The 18,200-nt window shown below is 40.9% G+C and overlaps 2 protein-coding genes across 2 annotated transcripts in view; one reads left to right on the forward strand and one right to left on the reverse strand.

The window, feature by feature from the left end:
• Positions 1 to 4,490, forward strand: part of SHOC1 (shortage in chiasmata 1) — a 48,345-nt gene extending 43,855 nt beyond the window's left edge. Inside the window, exons 27-29 of the mRNA XM_041486301.1 lie at positions 659 to 830; positions 1,050 to 1,610; positions 2,813 to 4,490. Of these exons, the coding sequence (XP_041342235.1) occupies positions 659 to 830; positions 1,050 to 1,610; positions 2,813 to 2,907 (828 nt within the window). The 3' untranslated portion in view covers positions 2,908 to 4,490. The remainder of the gene's footprint in view (positions 1 to 658; positions 831 to 1,049; positions 1,611 to 2,812) is intronic.
• Positions 4,491 to 6,314: 1,824 nt separating this feature from the next.
• Positions 6,315 to 12,484, reverse strand: LOC121363721 (guanine nucleotide-binding protein G(I)/G(S)/G(O) subunit gamma-10). The gene is made up of 3 exons (XM_041486322.1): positions 12,311 to 12,484; positions 8,928 to 9,059; positions 6,315 to 7,210 (listed from the first exon to the last, which is right to left on the reverse strand). The coding sequence occupies exons 1-2, from the start codon at positions 12,389 to 12,391 to the stop codon at positions 8,934 to 8,936; spliced, it is 207 nt and encodes a 68-aa protein (XP_041342256.1). The 5' UTR covers positions 12,392 to 12,484; the 3' UTR covers positions 6,315 to 7,210; positions 8,928 to 8,933.
• Between the last annotated feature and the right edge of the window lie 5,716 nt (positions 12,485 to 18,200).

Raw genomic sequence — 18,200 nt, forward strand, 5'->3', positions numbered from 1 at the left:
ACTTAGCATTCATAGCACTAAGTGTTTGACAGAGCCCTAGAGATGAAGAATTGTGTGCTCGTACTGTTCCTACTTTTGAGTCAAGTTTGGGAAAATTATAGACTGAATATAGTCATCTAATTCAATGAAAAATACACGTATTTTATCATTCAAGAAAATGGCTGAGGATGCCATTCATTTAAGGTGAAGCATTCCATTAAGGTGAAGGAGCAAGTGAACAGGTATTTGGGCACTGGATGTGAAATTGTGCATACTATTGTTTTAACTGTAAATGTTTAAAGCCATCTTTATTGACAGAAAAAGCTCAGTTAAATTCCTCTGTGATGCATGATAGCTGCCAATCCATTGCAGATACTGCTTCCTACAGTCTTGGACTAATAAAGGAGAATAAATTGCATTATTAAGATATTGCTTCTCCTGTGTTTCAAGACAGATACTATTTCTTAATCTGTTTATAGATGTAAGACAGGTACATTGTGTACTGTACATGCCTCTCCTGCTTTGGTAAGTTTTTGTTGTTTTTTTTTTTGTTCCAGTAAACAAAAATTTATATATCTCAGAATCTTAAGAACTGATTTTACTTCTTGTACTTAGCAATGTAAACCAAATAGTGATGTACCATCAACATTCCTGACAAATACTTTCTTTATCGTTTCAGCATTTCAGTGACATAGTATCTTCATACAGCCTAAATACTGCTGCTCCTCTAGAAAAAACAGTGACAGGTGCATCACACACAGAAAACCAGAATAACTTCAACACATCGTATCTTGATAAAAAACAAAATTGTCAGATTTTAGAGCTACTTGATAAGGCACAAAACAGCAGAGGTAATACCTTGAATTACTAGGAAAATATGTCTCCTTTGAAACAGATAAAAAATCTGAACGTATTACAATCTTTATCTTCTAATCATGGTAAAGTCAGTTATTCTGATGAAACAGACTTTAATCACAATGCTCAATGACATCTTGGTTTTTCTGTAAAATGTAAAAAATAAGCTAATCTTTCATTCTCCATACAAAATGGTTCAAATTTTTCTCTACCAGGAACATCTCTTATGAATTCTGAAGCCCTAATTCCTCCACTGAATCTTCATAAGAGTTTTTTAAAGTCTGATCTTCCAAGTTGTATGCAAAAGAACGCATGCTCCTCAGATGTAATTACAAGGAGAAAGCTGGATTTCTCTGCTGTATCAAAGGACTGTGAAGATTTTGCTCATCTAGAAGTTAAAAATTCTCTCCATGTTAAAAGACAGCCTTTCAGAATGCATGATAGCTCTGATCATACTTCCAAAGACTCTGAAAAAGAGGATTTCTTTGCAGCTTTCAGTGACTGTGCACCTCAGGAGAGCTCTAAGAGTTTTCTAGATGAATTTAGAGACACAACATTTAAAAGCCTAGAAATTCAGACTGACCAGCCCCTGTGGAATGAGGGGCCTTCATCCACTGGCCCACGTAACTCATTTGTTCAAGGTGGTTTTCTCTCTGATTTCTTTGATGATATGGATGAGCTTCCAAATCTGAATTTTAGCCAAATAGGTGAAACATCTAAAGGAAAGAGAAAACAAAGGCCTTCATTCTTATGGACAAAAGAAAAAATTAAAACAGGTAGGTCCAAAGTAAGCTGAAGATTTTGCTGAAATTCTTTTTGTTACTCAACTGCAAAGTTGTAAGGAGTAAAACTGTATTTTATCTTTTTTAAAAATAGTTGTTAAATTCGGCCCAACAATAGCATGCTCCTTTTGCTAAAACTTACTTGCATATTTATCTCTTCTGTCATAAAAGATTCCTTACAGGTTTTGTTTTGAGCATAAGGATGTCTTGGGGTATTAAAAAAAAAAAAAAAAAGCCAAACCAAATGAACTAGAATTGTGTTACTACCATTATTTTTCCCTGGTAAATATTGAAAAGCATAGTTCTTCAATTGTATAAGATTCAGCTTCTTTTCTTTCTGACAGTGCCTAAAATATAGATAATGAACATGCCAGAATTAATTTAAAAGTTATGGGGAATATTATTTTGTAAACATAGATTTAGACAAAAGATTGTATTTTCTCCATAGGACAAAAAGGAGATTCAGCAAATCTTGAATGAAATTCAGATACTACTAATGGCTGTATTTTGCTCTTGGCACTAATGGAGTAAAAATGGCACTATGAAAATCTTTTGTTTCATAAGCTTCCTTATTCTTGGAATATTTTTTAGCTAGTATCTCCAGGAGTAAACTCTCCACTTGAAATAATTCCAAAGCTTATATTTTCAAAGAGATAGTATGATGTGTACTTCAAAGCTTTGCGTACCCTGAAAGTGCATTCATACTTTTTGTAAAGGTTAAATATAATTTCCTTACAATAACTTGTTTTGAATAAGCAGCTTCTCAAATAACATTATTGTAAAGCATTTGAATCTTAAGAATGTAAGTAGCTTTTTAAAACAACTTAGAAACATGACTATGCCTGGTTAAAAAGAACTAAATTTCAACAATTACAGAATAATTCTAAGTGTAGTATTAATGAAATAGAAATAAATGTTTTTGAAATATTGTGGTTAAGTATAGGTTGATTTATTTATTTTTGTATGAGGTCCCATATTCCTATTGCAGACAATATGCATAAAACAGGCCAGTAGCAGTAAGAAGTAGCAAATACTAATCTATACACATTTTATTTTATGACAGCTGATACTTTTCTTAGGGAGCACACCAGTTAAAGCCAAAGTCTGCTACTGCTTCTGAGAAGCACACAGTTAAGTCTGCATACATGCTGTATTTATCATGGTTTTTCTTTTTTCCACTTCTTTTTCATATTCAGGATTTTCAGAAGTACAGGAGTTCAAAAAAAGGAGATTGACATACGAAAGAGTCCCTGGAAGAAGAGATGGACAAACACGTCTTAAATTCTTTTGAACAGAATGAGGATTTGCATATTACATACTTTTTTCTTTTTTCATTCTTGAACTCTTTAAAGGGAAATAAATGAATTATTGTTGTTAGTTTTTAGAAAGTAATTAGGATTTGGAAATTCTTACTAGCTCAGGATTCTTCTGTATGTTGTTAAAATGTTGCTAAACAAACTAGTTTCTTGAAGCTGGATAATTACGGCTTCTCTGTTATCATGGGTGATATACAGCTACTTTATCACTCTTTATGTTAAAAAAAAAGGAAAAAGAAACAGATGCTGAGGTTCACTCTGGGTTTTCGAGGCACCTGTGTTTGCTCCCTGAGTCTGCTGCTTTTCCAATGTAAAGATGGGCTAGATCTGCCAGAATCTCAAGGCATCTCAAGGCTTCTCATTCTTAGAGATTTCTTGCAGTTACAGCTGTGACTTTTTGTAGCTGTCCCCTGGGCTCTGTTCCACTTCTCTTCTTCTGACAGCTTCTTCAGGAACAGTAAGTTCCTGAGCTCCTTTTAATCATAATCAGTCTATGAAAAAGCTCTTTGTTTTATGGACAACATGTTAAGATTGTGTTGAAATTTAGCATTCTCATAGATTTGATTCAGGGAACTAAGCAGTGACCCTCACCCTTTGCATAACCTGCTGGAGGCCATTTGTTGGCATCTGTGTTTTTCAGCCTTCTGCAGGGCATTGGCAAGTAGGGGGATGAAAGTTATCTGGGAGGCAGATCCACATATAGGGTACAACTAGAAAGGGGTGAAAGATTGAATTAAAAAAAAAAAAAAATCTATCTCAGTTGTAATTAAAAAACGGTACAGCATAGTACCCAAACCTTCACTTTCCGTCAAAAGATTTGGCAACAAAACTGCAAGTATGTGTGGAAGCAATGGTAGACAGTAACTCCATTTTGCCACAGGAACGCATAAATGGTTTGCACTGGCATGCCAGCCAGCTCCAGAATGTCTCTCTGTTCAGTGGCCTTCAGCTGAGGTTATTCAGGTTTCAAACTCACTAATTGTCTTAAGTTTGATGTAGTAACAGAAATATGGGGGGTGGGGGGGAAGTAGTAAAAAAACCCCACCAAGTTTAAGGTTTATGCTTGCACTTAAATACTTACTTGACATAAAGCCTTCATTAAGCACGTATTCACTATCTGAGTAAATGAAACCAGCACTTAGGGAAGAAAGGTTTGGTCTCTCAGAGAAAACAAGAGTGCAATTTTTTGACTGAATTCTAAAAAGCTGTAACTGCACTAATGGCAATTTTAGTTCACAGTAATATTCCTGAATTATTTGTACACTGTTAGCAGGTTTTAAGAAAATACCTTTCACAAGTGGCAATATAAAAAGATTTCTAGTAAAATTACAACAAGCCACTGTTCCCTAGAATAAGAGAAAGACTGAAATAAAAGTTGCAATTTGCTTACTATCCATGGCCCATTTTTGTGGTCACCTGACCTAACCATTTTACTTCTTTTGCATCATGGGTTATGTTGTTCAGAAGTACCTCCCAAAAAAACAGGAATCTGAGTTTTTTGGTTTTTTTTTTTTTTTTTTTTTTTTTTTGAAAAAAAGAAAAAAGCTCTACAAAGAGGTCTACAAAGCCTCAGTCACAGATGACCACAGTTTGAGAAAATTATAGCTGCTGGTGCCAAGCTATGTATTTATGTTCTCCGCTTCCACAGGCAAAGGCTGACACCAGAACTTCCATGTGAACAGTTGTGAAAGCATAGCATAGATAATCTGTAGATAACTTTGAAAAAAAAGATATGTTGTGTACATTAAATAAAAAAAAATTCAAGTGCTGTCTGTGTTGAGTTTCCATTAGGTAGGAAAAATGTCAGTATACAGTTAAATTACTGATAATGTAGTGGGAAATTAGGAAAAGGGCTTGCAATGACTATTGGTTTTTACTGTTTTTGTTTATGACAAATCTCAGTCTCTCAAAAATACGGACATATTGACAAATTTGACATTTGACAAAATTGACATATTTGACAAAATATGGCATTCTTCCCCCTTCTTTTGTCTGTTTAACATGGAATAAAATTACTGCTGAACTGCAATGATGCCCTTCCGCACTCCCCCTCCTACCCGACACCCACCCTGCCAAATTACCTAATTCATTATTACCTATGAATTAGGAGGCAACTAATTCTTAGACAAAAAGGCACAGTACAAAAATCTAATCTCCAGTCTTACATAAGCAGGTAGGGACACTGCATTCCTGGAACAAGTTTGTAAACATTTTAGAGACCAGGCAGGAGGCACCTGTAGATGGAGAAGAGCCATGCTGATCAGCCAGGAGAGAGGACAGTGAGAAAAGGGGGCTTGTGTCTCATGCGAGAGGCTGAGCATATGAATGTGCACACTCACTCAATCTTTACCCTGGGTGTCCTGTAGGACCTGCTGCCATCAGATGGTATCTGCACAGCAGATAGCCCTCTTGGATAGTCTTTGGTAAAGGAAGCTGAGATGCTGCACGCAGCTGCCCACCTGCAGTTGCTCCAGCTGCAAGAGACCAGATGGAGTTGGGCAGGGCAGCCAAGAGACAGCAGTGGTTGACTGGCTGTCTAGCAGTGGTGGCTCTCTGCTGCACACTGTGATTTGGTCACTCCTCGTGCCAGCTCAGCAGACACTTCAAAACCCAAGCTCCAAATAACACTGCTGAGCCTGAAAGCATAATTACTTAAAAAAACAGGGGCTCTGGGGAGAGAAACAGATGTGGAGGTGTGTAGATGAGGGGAGGTTTTATCGCAAGAGGGAAAAGAAATATGAAGGGCTTGCCTAGAAGGAAGTAGGCAGCGGCCAAATGCTGGCTGTCCAAAGGCTTTTGACTCATCAGTATCTTTGACATTTCGGCTTCAAACCAAGCCTCTGCTGGCCTCTGTGCAACAGTAACTTGGTTTTCTCTAGACTTTTGTACCTGTGTCCGGTACAGAAAAACTGCCATTCTTAAATAGCCTACAGTGAAAGGAAGTCAGAGTGAAGAGAAGCTCTGAAGGAAGGATGTTCTCTTCTGTGTTTAAAGACACAACACATACTGGCACTATTACAGCTCTCATGTTGGTGTCTTTCTGCAGGACAGCAATATGAAAATATTTGACAAAGACTGAACTAACTGGAGGACACTGTTGCTCCATTTCAGTTAACATTCATGAACATTAAGGACTCAGATTATGGAGTTCTTCCTTACAGCTTCAAAATGTATAAGCAAGCCTCATAACATTGTTAGTATTTACAACTATGGTCAACAGATATGAATGGGATTTTTCTACTAATAATATACAGTTGCTAAAAATCTAACACCACCCATCTCTTCCCAAAAGAGCAAAGAGCTTGAGGCATTCACTCCCACTGCAAAATCCACGTATCATCTTCTTGACAGTAGCTGTTCTTTGTTAGAATTACACAATGAGTTCAAAGCCAAGAGGGATAGGAATTTTATTTCCAAACTTCTAAAAGATTAATACAAACAATAGGAAGTACACAAAATTAAAAACCTAGTAAAAAAGTTGTTCTTGTAAAAGTGCTCTATCAAAAAAGTGAAGGCAAATGACCAACCACATTTTAGTAAATTCTGTGTATTGCAAACCGTGACAACAGTGCATGCAATTATCTTTGGGTGTTCACAGATTCTTAGTGTCTGTTTGGTAACATTTCAAATACGTCAAGAAAATTCCACCAGCAGCAGTACTGTTACAAATACAAAGCAGAAGAAAGCTTACAGATAAAAAGTATTGCAAGAAACATGCTTTAGGAATCAGGCCTTTGTTACATATTGTGTTCAGCAGTTACTAAAATGTGTCACTTATGCACTGAGATGCACTTGAAAAAAAACTAAAGTTGGTTTCAGGTCTTGCTGATGGAAGCAAAATGTCCCCTGTGGACATTACTTCAGCTCTAACAGCATTTACCTTTATACTTTAATTATTCACTTTTAGGTTGTTTTATTTTGGAAAAAAAAATCCCCATGAGTAGTTTTTGCTATTATTCCAATGTTACAGGTTATGAAGATCAGAGCAAGTAATTTGATTAAAAATTCACATGTTTTTCATTTCTAAAATGTAAACTTCTCAAGTAATATTTGTATAGTTAGCACAGTGTAGTAAAAGTGGTGAAGATTATGAAAAAACAGTTACATTAAGAAACTTCAAGAACATTACTAAAATGTAGTGGAATACAGATTCACAAGAACACACAAACAGATATCTAGGATTCTGTTTTAGCCACATAAAAGACAGAGACTTTTCTTGTGAAGGAAAGGTAGTTGTTATTCATGTCATGCTTGAAGACAATTCTCCAATGACCTTCCCTAAAAGAAGAAAAAGAAAGGCTTATTAAATGCCATTTTCTTATGCTGATAGATGTAATTTCTCTTATAAATTACAACAGAAAAGCTCCTTTGCACTGAGAAAAACCAAATAATGACTTTCCTTTGCTGAATGTTGATATCCTCACAATATCATAAAATTTTTAACTGGCTTTTTTACTTTGCTCTGAATTTCTTATGATCCTAAGGTAACACAAGAATAATAAACTAAATATTTGATCTACCAGCAAAAAGTACCAAATGACATCTTGGGCTGAGCTATGCATTTTTAAAAGTATGGTAAATTAATCATCAAGTTCTTCTGAGAAAATATTTTGTAATGTATCTGTATGATGTGATCACCTCAGAACATACACAGAACCCCCAGAAAACCAAAAAGTAGAAAGGCTGCTTAAATAACAGAAGAACATATGAAATGGTATTAAGAATTTTATCTTATTTGCATGAAGAATTAGAGGTAGCACCCAAATTAAGAAAATCTGCTTTTGCTTCACCCTCTCTGAATTTTTCCAGAAGAGCATCTCACATTCAGTTGTTCCCTTTCTTTAGGTTCAATCCTGTTTTGTTAAACCTATGTAGCAACAATGAAAACCATGCTATCGATGAGGCAAAAACTCAGGTGCAAGCCCAGGACAGTTAGCAGCAGCAAGGGGAAGATTTTATGAGTACTTTATGTTCTAGCTTAAATTCTGCCCTTTGAGAAAACATCCATTTTTTCTTTAATAGCACTCTCACCAAAAGAACAGACTTCAGTGTTTCTTCCTCTCTCTGTAGATTTTTCAGCTCCTTAGCAGGAAATGTTTTTATTTTTTCTTTTAAGGAGGAGTAACCCCTTCTGAATATCCTACTTCCACATTTGTGTGTTAAGCAAAAGAAGTAGATTTTCCAGTTATGGTGTGGTTCTGCCCAAGACTACTAGCATGCACGGCCTTTCTTTCTCCTGCTGCGATTACTGATAACCTTCGTGACAAATGGGAGAGGCCAGACTGGGAATCATGGAACTGGATCGCAAAGGTTGGACAGCCACCCACCCACCTACTCTGCAGGTAGGTGGGGGACAGGGGAACAGGCAATGCAGAGTTCAGAGAGTAGCTCATCCTTTAGATCTGTGCTGAAAAAGGTTACGAAGGACGTGACTACAGATTGCCTCAGCTCCTCTCTGCTTCCACTGGTTTTGGTGCTGTACCAACAGTAAGAACAGGAAAAGCCTAAGGACAGATACAGTGAAATGAACTGCAATATAACACTAAAGACCTAAACGTATTTTAACATGATTCTTACTTAAGCTGTGAGTTAGTCATCAGAACATATAAAATTGCCACAGTTTTGTCTTACTTCTCCGAGCTGGATATGTGACTGTCTACTGTCTGGCTATGTCAAACACAGCTGTGTGTCTTAACAATTTTAATTACTTTGAATGCTGCTAATTACCTTATTGCTGCACAAATACAGAAACACAACTATCCCAACAAAAAAGCAACTCATAAAGAAAACACCTCTAGAAAGAGCTGTAGAAAAGAGACATGCTTCTACTGCATCACCTAAAAAATGCAGAAAACCATTTGCAGAGCCAGCAGAGAAACTATGAACACTCAAGCAAGAACTCAACACTTAAGCAAGTATCACCATGTGTCTTTGTCTCTCCAAGGGCTTCATTTTCAGCTTAGAGTGGTTGTCATGGCATCTGTGACTTTATTACCTGATTTCAGAGCAGAGCACAGGATCGGGGTTCACGGAAGGGATTGCTCCCTGCAGGAACCCCAACAAGCAAGGCATCTTTGCAGGCATTTTGCATACAGTACTGCTGGAGTTCTGCAGCTGCCTGAGAGACCTGAAAAGGAAAAAAAATCCAGAGAGGAAACTAATTCATTCACAAGCATCTATTAAGCATTTCCGCTTGAAGAGCTATTGTCAAACAGCTGGAGTGCAGCCAAGTCACCTCTCAGATTCTAGAACATCAGGTAAATCAACACAGAAGCACAATTTACAAAGCTTTCAGGAAGCACACATGAAATACTATGCCAGTGATAAGCCAGAAGAGTGTAGAGGACTGAGGTGCCAGTGTGATGCAATTTCTTCCCATTAAAATGCTCAGAGCCATGACGATTTTACAATCTTCTGTGGTGTTTGAAGATTTATATTTGAACTCTTATATCCTCTGATAATTTATTAAAAGTATTCTCATTCCAAAGTTCTGAACAACACAGAGTATATAACAAGGAGTGAAAGCAAAAAGATGAGGATGAAAAGCTTTTGAAGTCCAAATCATTGTCTTCCCCCAGCAGTGAAGTCAGAACTTCAAATCCACACTCCGGCCACATAGAAGGAGAGTCCAGAGCTGCAGAACAAGCCCAAGATCCCAAAGGCAAAATGTGCTGAGCACTGAACTGCCCTGCTCTCCTTGTGTATGGCAAGTCAGTCATGTGCCTATATTTTTGAAGGAAAATGTAGAGGAATTTCCAGTTTCCCAGACACACATTAGGAACAGCTGCAGGGAGCTGTCAAAACCCATGCTGTCTGATAAATATTTTATAAAAGGAAATACTAAATATATTGATGGAATTGTAAGTTCCCCTCTGACCTCGCCTCTGCCTTTGTTACAGGACTCCTGAAATACTGACTTTTCTTCCTACATAACTCTGCAGGGTTGCCAAAACAATAACCAGAAGGACCATCCACACTTCCCAGCCTCCTGTCTAAAGGAACCATCCCAGAGCACCAGTGAAATTTTGATTCTTGGCCATCCCATCTAACAGCATCTGGAAACACATGGGAAGTCTGGCCTAGCACACACTTTTATTTGCTATTTTGCTGCTCTCCTGTTCACTGTATTACAATTCTTCTCCAGTCTCTCCTCAAGGACGCTCATCCTAGTAACTGCTTGAATTTAGCCATGGCACTTCAGGGAGTTTTTATGAGAAGTTTTTTTTCCTTCAGCCTCCCTGGTTCTCTTGAGCAGAGTACAGGGAGAAGCGTCTGCAGCAAGGATTCCTGCTAAGTCAGCAGGCTTTGTCACTTTTTCCTAACCTGAGGAGAAGCCCTTTCTGGAGGCTGCAGAGGTCTCCGGCCCTGCCCAGTCCCTTGGACCCCCTGCAGCATCAGCACCCTTGCCTCAGCCACAGCACCTGCCCCTTGTGGTGCCTGGCTGTGCACCACAGGCTATCAGGAGAGATCCCACTAGCCAACAATGGTCAGGCCAAGGCCATGCGGAGCTTCTTCCTTTGAGAGTTAGCAGTGCCTACAGCATCTCCTTGCACTTTGCTGCCAAAGCCTTCAACACAGACTGAGCTATGTATATCCTGGTATATTCTTAAAAGATATAAACCAGAACTGCCTACTCTTAGTCCTACCTATGCCCCATAACATTCTTCTCTTCTCCTGCTCACAAAGAAAATTTTGGCAGTATTTCATCACATGACAAACGCTCCCTCCAGCAGCCTCCACATGCAAGATGTGTATGGGTACTTCTTCCTACTCAGTTTCCTCTTTCTGAAAATATTGTTCCTGTCTGCTTTTTTAGCCAGTAGGGTAAACAAAATCACCATTGGAACTTGGCAGTGTGGAATGTATTTTTAAAAATCCTTTCATAACCAGCTTCCGTCTGGAAACACATTGTCTATTCAAAGTAGCTGAAACAATGTTTTCTCCCATTTCAGCGCTTGCTAAAACGGAACCAAGTGGTTTTTATCAGCTGAATATGTTTCACATTATTTTTGTACTGTATATATAGAAACCCAGATGATACAATTTATATGACACGTTTTTAATCATGTGTCATTTCAAAGCCATGAACAGGCTCCTAGAACAGCACACCTGGAAAGAGACTGCTGTGCACAGTGCTGCAAGAAAGATGAGTCTGAGGTCCATCAAGGACATGCCTCCCTGGGTTACAAGAGCAAACTCATAAAAAATATGCAGCCTTGAGAAGTCCAGCTCCGGAATATGTTACTGCCACAAAGTAACACCTGCAAACTACAAACTATGTACTTTATAGACACTCCCCACCCCCAAAAAAAATAGTGGGGAGGAGTACATGAGTATTTTGAGTTTATGACTCAAAATGAGCAGGAACAGAGATCCAGGCACCAACAATAACTGGTAGGAAACTGTTTCAGTGTTTGACAATACTCCTCTTGCCACAAGAGTCTGCATTTCTACTCTGAAACAAGTTTTTCACATATTCCCACACCTTACTCTGGTTATAAGCACAGTAATTTTTAGTGAAAAAAGCATCTGCTGATTCTGTTTTGCTACTAAAATGTAGTAACAAAACCAAATTTATTAGAATGATATCCAAAAGCCAGAGTGGTTTCACCTCGCAACAAGCACTTCAAATTTTTACCAGCCCAGGTCAAGAGTAGTGGGAACAAGTATTCTGAATTATTTTTAAATCAATTAGCTAAGTTCCTGCGGCTCAATGTGTTGGCACTGTCGTCAGAATGAGGAAGCTAGTCTTTTGTGACTGGCCAGAGAAAAATGGCGAATGCAAACAGACAGACGAGAAAAGTGCAGGATATAAATTAACTTGACCTCCATCACTTCACAGACTATGCTGGATTTTGTGCGTGGTGATGAACCCCCCATACCTGCTGGAAACCAAGAGCTGTCTCGGTCAGGTCACCAAACCTGAGGAGCTGGCAGACGACAGGACCGCCTCATCGTGCTGCCTTTGTCTGGAAATGTGTATGCAGGAGAAGATTCATGCATGCGTAGCAAATCGCCTGCCTTGCCCAAGTGTGCCAGCGGGTACCACCCCGCACCGCCTCCCCCTGCAGATCCTGCCAGCGCTCCGAAGCAGGGGGGAGTCGGGCTGGCTCCGCAGCGAGGAACTACTCTCGGTTATCTGTTTGCTGGTGCAGAACTAATGAGGAGCTGCTGTATTATTCATCACGGCTCCTTCCACCAGGCACTCGCTCCATCGCTCCCGTGCGGCCGGGGCTCGAAGCCCGCCGGGCACACGCACCCCTCGCCCCCTTCCTTCCCAGGGCGGGCGGCGCCGGCACCAGCGCGGAGGGAAAGGCAGGAGCGGCTCCTCTCTCCCGCCCCGCCGCGGGGGTCGCGGCACCCCGCGCCCTGGCTCACCTTGATCCTCTCCACGGCCGCCTCCAGCTTCAGCTGCTCCACCAGCCGCTGCATGGTGCTCAGGCTGCCGCCCGACGACATAGCGAAGCCGCGGGGAAGACGGAGGGGATGAGTCGGGCAGGCAGCGCGATCCCGGCGGGCTCGGCTCGGCTCGGCTCGGCTCGGCTCGGCTACCTCCGCCCCGGGGAGGGGCCGGGGCCGCTCCGCCCGCAGTCCCCGCGGAACGCCCCGGCTCTCGGCCGGACCCCGCTGCTCGCAGGCGCCTGCAGCGCCTTGCGGCGGCGCTGGGTCCCGGCTGGAGTGCTTCGGGGGCCGGAAACCTGCTGGTTACAGCAAGGCCGAAGAAAATAAAAGGGAAGAAAAGGAAACAAAAAGTAAAGTGGGAAGGGGGGGAAGGAGGGGAAAAGAAAAAAAAAAAAAAAAAAAAAAAAAAAAAAAGAGGGGGAAATGGCAGGAAGACCAGGGAGGAGAGTAAGAGGAAAAAAGAAACAGGAAGAAGCAGAGGAGAAAGGGAATTCACGGTCATAGAATAGTTTAGATCGGAAGGGACTTCAAATATAGTCTAGTTCTAACTCCACTACTTTGGGAAAAGGATGCCATCCACTACATCAGGTTGCTCAGAGCCCTATCACACTTGGTCTTGAACACTGACAAAGATGAAGTTCTAAACACGTCTTCTGCCCACAGGCAGCTGTTAGGTTCCAGTGCCTGGCAGCTGCTGCCAATGTTGCTGCATCTCCATTTCGGCAGTGACCTCTTACATAGATAAGTCCTCTCACTTTTTGGCAGGGATTTGACAGCTGTTAGTTTGCTGGCTTGTTTGAATGTGGTTGGAATTAAGTTTATAGCCTAAAATGGTTGCTCTGAACATAAGACAGGACAGCCAGGAGGTCAGGCCCAGCCAGAATGGGGTTGTGGAAAACAGGTCCTGCCTGACCGACCAAATGTCCTTCTATAGCAAGGAGACTCCACTAGAGAATGAGGGAAGGGCTGTGGATGTTGCCTACCTAGACTTCAGCAAAGCCTTTGACACCATCTCGCACAGCATTCTCCTGGAGAAACTGTCAGCTCATGGTGTTTATGAGTGAACTCTTTGCTGGGTAAGAACTGGCTGGATGGCTGGGGCCAGAAAGTTGTGGTGAATGGAGTTAAATCCAGCGGGCAGCTGGTCACTAGTGGTGTTCTCCAGGGGTCAGTATTTGGGCTAGCCCTGTCTAATATCTTCATCACCTATCTGGATGAGAGGATAAAGTCCACACCCAGCAAGTTCACAGATGACACCAAGCTGGAGTGTTGACCTGCAGGGCAGTAAGGCTCTTCAGACGGATCATGACAGCCTGGATTGATGGAGTGATGGACTGAGGCCAATTGCCTGAGGTTCCACAAGACCAAGTGCTGAGTGATGCCTTTGAGTCACAACACCCCAGGCAGTGCTACAGGCTGGAAGAGAGTGGCTGGAAAGCTCCCTGGCAGAAAAGGATGTGAGGGTGCTGATCAAGAACAGCTGAACATGGCCCAGCATGTGCCCAGGTGGCCAAGAAGGACAATGACATCCTGGTCCATATCAGCAATAGTGTGGCCAGCAGGACCAGGGCAGTGATTGTCCCTCTGTACTTGGCAATGGTGAGGCCATGCCTCATGTCATGTGCCCAGTTCTGGGCCCCTCACAACAAGAAAAACACTGAGGTGCTGGTATTGCCAAATTTTTGGACATTTTAGGAACACAGAAACATTTAGGTCCAGAAAGGAAATATTGCTTATTCTACAGAGGGTGCCAGGTGGAAGTTTTCCTACAAATCAAGCACACGAAGGAGTAAAAACCAAGAGAATTTATACACAAAATTTTACATAAACCCGCCTTCTAATACCTAGTTACCACCTACCTCATGCATAGTCATTTAGTTTGCACAGCATTATGACATGTCACCATGCCTGCATGAGCCTCTTCTGGGGTCTCTAGTGGTCATTCTTGGTCATTTAGGGAGGTGTCCTCTACAAAGTTTCAAGCAAAGTTCATCTCAGATCCAGCAGAACAATGGTCTTAATGGTCTTTTCCAATGTTAATGATTGTATAATTCTGTAGGGACAACCAGGTATGCACATGCTTGTGCCTCAGTCAGAGCCGCAGCATGGTCATGGAAGAGACACACTGAATCTTCTCCAAGATCCTAATACTTTGCAACCCTTTTCCCCATAATGATCTCACCACTACCCAATACCAGCAATACTTGTTCATGTAGACATTTCTCTCTCAAGTCAATTCAACCTACACTGGCTATGCTAGGCCTACTATTGTAACTCCCAGCAGTCTCTGAAAATTTATGCCCAGAAGACAGACATGATTTAGAATACCATGATAGTCTAGAAATGCCTAGTGGCCTGTGCTAATGAGGTGTCATTACAGTGCTGACAGCTTTCTAAAGACACCTGAGTTTTTTCTATCCTTTGTCACAGGAATGTGACTGCAGTGTTTCTGCCCAGTAAATTTTTGCTGCATTCTATGAATTTATGTCTGCATCTGATTATTTTCAAAGGGGTGACATGTCTAGAGAAGAGGGAACTCCAAAATAAACTCAGTAAAATAGCTCATTTCCAGCAGTTTGTATGATATATCTGACTTCTCTAGGCACTTCACATCACAACAGAAGTGTTACAGAGACAAAACACCATTGCCACTGAAAGACACAGCTCTGCCAGGATTGTACCTCCATTGCACTGATTTCCACTGTACTATCAGGTCAAGAAATTAATCTTGATTCAAGTTGATCTTGATCTGTTTTCCCTTGATCAGGGGAAAACAGATCCATGTTTTCTCTTCATATTTGCATAACCCAAATATTTTGCTTGGAAAAGGACAAAGCAAAATGAGGCAGAAGGTCAAGAGCAGCAGAGCTATTAACCTGTGAAACTGCACACCAGGTTTAGATTCTCTTGAATACAATTGCCTTGTACATTTCCAGATGTAACTATCTTTTCTAATAATCAGCGCCACTATATTTGTGCTTAGCTTCATTCTCTGTTTCTATCACAGCAACTTATTCTTCCCTCTTCCACTCTTGCAGGAGACTGTGTTTTGGAGGATGAAGCAGCAATACACCAAAGCTGTGGTCTCTCACTTCATACACATCTTTGCATTGTCCCTAAGATTATTTCATGAAAGCAAGCTCAGCTTTTTCTGCATACTTTCTTTAACAATTTTTAGACTTTAATTGATAATTAGATGCAAAATTAATTAAGTTCATTGCTACTCTACATTCCACAGAGATTAAGGAACAATCTAGCAGTTCCTCTTCAATTTTACTACTGTGTACAGAGATTTAGCATAATATTTCTATCATGCTGTTCTGGCTTCAGGTGGGATAGAGTTAATTTCTTCTCAGTAGCTGTTATGGTGTTGTGTTTTGCATGAGAATGGTGTTGATAACATACTGATGTTTTGGTTTTTGCTAAGTCCTGTTTTTCCAAAGTCAAAAACTTTTTATTCCCTCCTTTCCTCATGCTCTCCCAAACCGGGAGAGAGCATAGCAGGGACAGGTAACCGTAAATAACCAAAGGGATATTCCACACCATAGAATGTTATGCCCTGTACCTAATCTGGGGAGGAGTCATCAGTCTGGGTTTGAGACGGGGACTCTGGCATCAGCTAGCAGGTGGTGAGCAATTGCATTGTGCATCACTTGTTTTTTTCCCTTTTTGTTATAATTGTAATATTATTTTACTTTATTTTCAATTATCAGATTGTTCTTATTTCAACATAAAATTTTTAATTCAGCTCTCCTTCCCACCTCTCCAAACTGTCCAGCTTTTGGGCAGATCTCTAGATAAGGTTCTCAGTTATTTATCTGACTTTAAAGAAGACTTGAACCATTTGCAACAACATGCTGACTCTGTAAAAAGACCAGTTGGGTTTCAAAGGTAGACAAAGGATATTCAAAATCTTAAAAATTCTTGACTACTGTAATCAGCCTGGAGAGCAAGGAAGGAAAAAAGGAGGGGGGGAAAATAGGAAGGTATTCCTCCCATAGGTTGTTCCTCTGAGGAGAAAAATACAAAGATTATTAATTGTTCACAGTAAAGAACTCCCAAAGCACAGAGGTGCCTGCAATGCTGAATACATACACCTGATTGGTGATTGGTGTCCTGGCCAGCAGCAGCGTTGTATCATAGTCCCCCCCTACAAAATACACCACAGAGAACAAGTACTGCAAGTATCACTGGTACAATACAGACAAAATGTCACAAATATGACACCGAATGAGTTCATATTGTAGCTAGCAACTGTTAAACTACTACAATGAATGTTTATAACAATTTTCTTTTAACACACTTTTCAGACCTGCCCTTATATCAGCCTTTTGGCTCCATGATCAGGTGCCAAATGAACTGTTGTGATTTAAGGCCAGATGGAAATTAAGCACAAAGCAACCACTTGCTCAACTCCACCCCCTCTCTCCACCTCCAACCCAGCGCAATGGGGAGAAGGATCAGAGTAAAATTAATACATTGTGATAACAACAGTTTAATAATTGAAAATACAGTAAAATACAAGAAGAAGAAGAAGAGGAGGAAGAAGAAGAGGAAGAAGAAGAGGAAGAAGAAGAAGAAGAAGAAGAAGAAGAAGAAGAAGAAGAAGAAGAAGAAGAAGAAGAAGAGGAAGAAGAAGAAGAAGAAGAAGAAGAAGAAGAAGAAGAAGAACAACAACAACAACAACAACAACAACAAAGTCCTTGACTTTGGATAAACACTATTTAGCAAAAAGCAAAACATTGCTGTATTATCAAGTCCATTCTCATTCTCAATCCAAAACACAGCACCATAACAGCTACTGAGAAGAAATTGACTCTGCCCTAGCTGTTACCTGAACAGCTGAATAGTTTGGAGTGGCAGGGTGTGTGGGATTTTATGAGCAAGTATGTAGGGCAGTGGGCACCTTCAAGATGTTTGCATCTTACCGCTCAGCAAGCACAGAATCCAGAAACTAGTAAACTACTTTTTAAAAGTGTGCTGTCACCCTGGCAGCCCAAAGAGGACCCAAATCACTGCAACATGTTGTACCTTGGCCCAGGCTTATTGAGCCATGGTCAACACTGCTCAGTAGTCTCAGGGGAAAAGAAGATCTCTGAATCTGATAATGAAATGAAAACAGACCATGCAGCTGGTCCAGCCACTGTGAGACACTGCAGCTGCTCCAACCCCAGCAACAGGAACTGCCACTGAAACCACTGAAACAGAATCTACAGGTGCCAATGTCAGTTGCTGCTGTACAGAAGCAGAAGAAATGTACATGAAAGTCAGCCTGTAAAAAGCCTTTAGCAAAAACAGTCAAGGAGGACAGGAAGAATAAAGAGGACAAAGAAGCAGCACTGTCACAAGGGTGAGTTACAGAGCCATCATCAAGGCTGTCACAGGAACTGGAGGAGGAGACAGAAGAGACAGCCACAATTTGATCCCTTTCCCTGAGTGAGCTGCGGGAGATATGAGAATATTCAGTCATTGTCCAGGTGACTGTATAATCACCTGGCTGCTCCAGTGCTGGGACAAGAGAGCCAATAGTGCAGCTTTAAGAGAGTAAGAAAAGCAGGGAGCTGGGACCACTTGCCATGAAACCGGGCATTGACAAAGCAGTGAGAAAAAAGACACAAGTCCTTTGTCTGTGGACATGACTCTTATCAAGTGTGAGGGCAAGGTATCCCTATAAAGATATTCCATGTAACTTAAGCAAGTGGGCTGCAAGAGAGAAAGGTATTAAGTACCTGAGGAAATTAGCCATATGAGAAGTGATGTATTTTGACCCAGACAATGTGCAGCTCACCCAGGTCCAGATGATGTCTTATATCCACAATTCATGGTGGAAATTTCTACAGAGTGCACCAACAGCACACACCAATCC

Source organism: Pyrgilauda ruficollis, unplaced genomic scaffold, assembly GCF_017590135.1.
Source record: "Pyrgilauda ruficollis isolate IOZ18807 unplaced genomic scaffold, ASM1759013v1 scaffold75, whole genome shotgun sequence".
Taxonomy (NCBI): domain Eukaryota; kingdom Metazoa; phylum Chordata; class Aves; order Passeriformes; family Passeridae; genus Pyrgilauda; species Pyrgilauda ruficollis.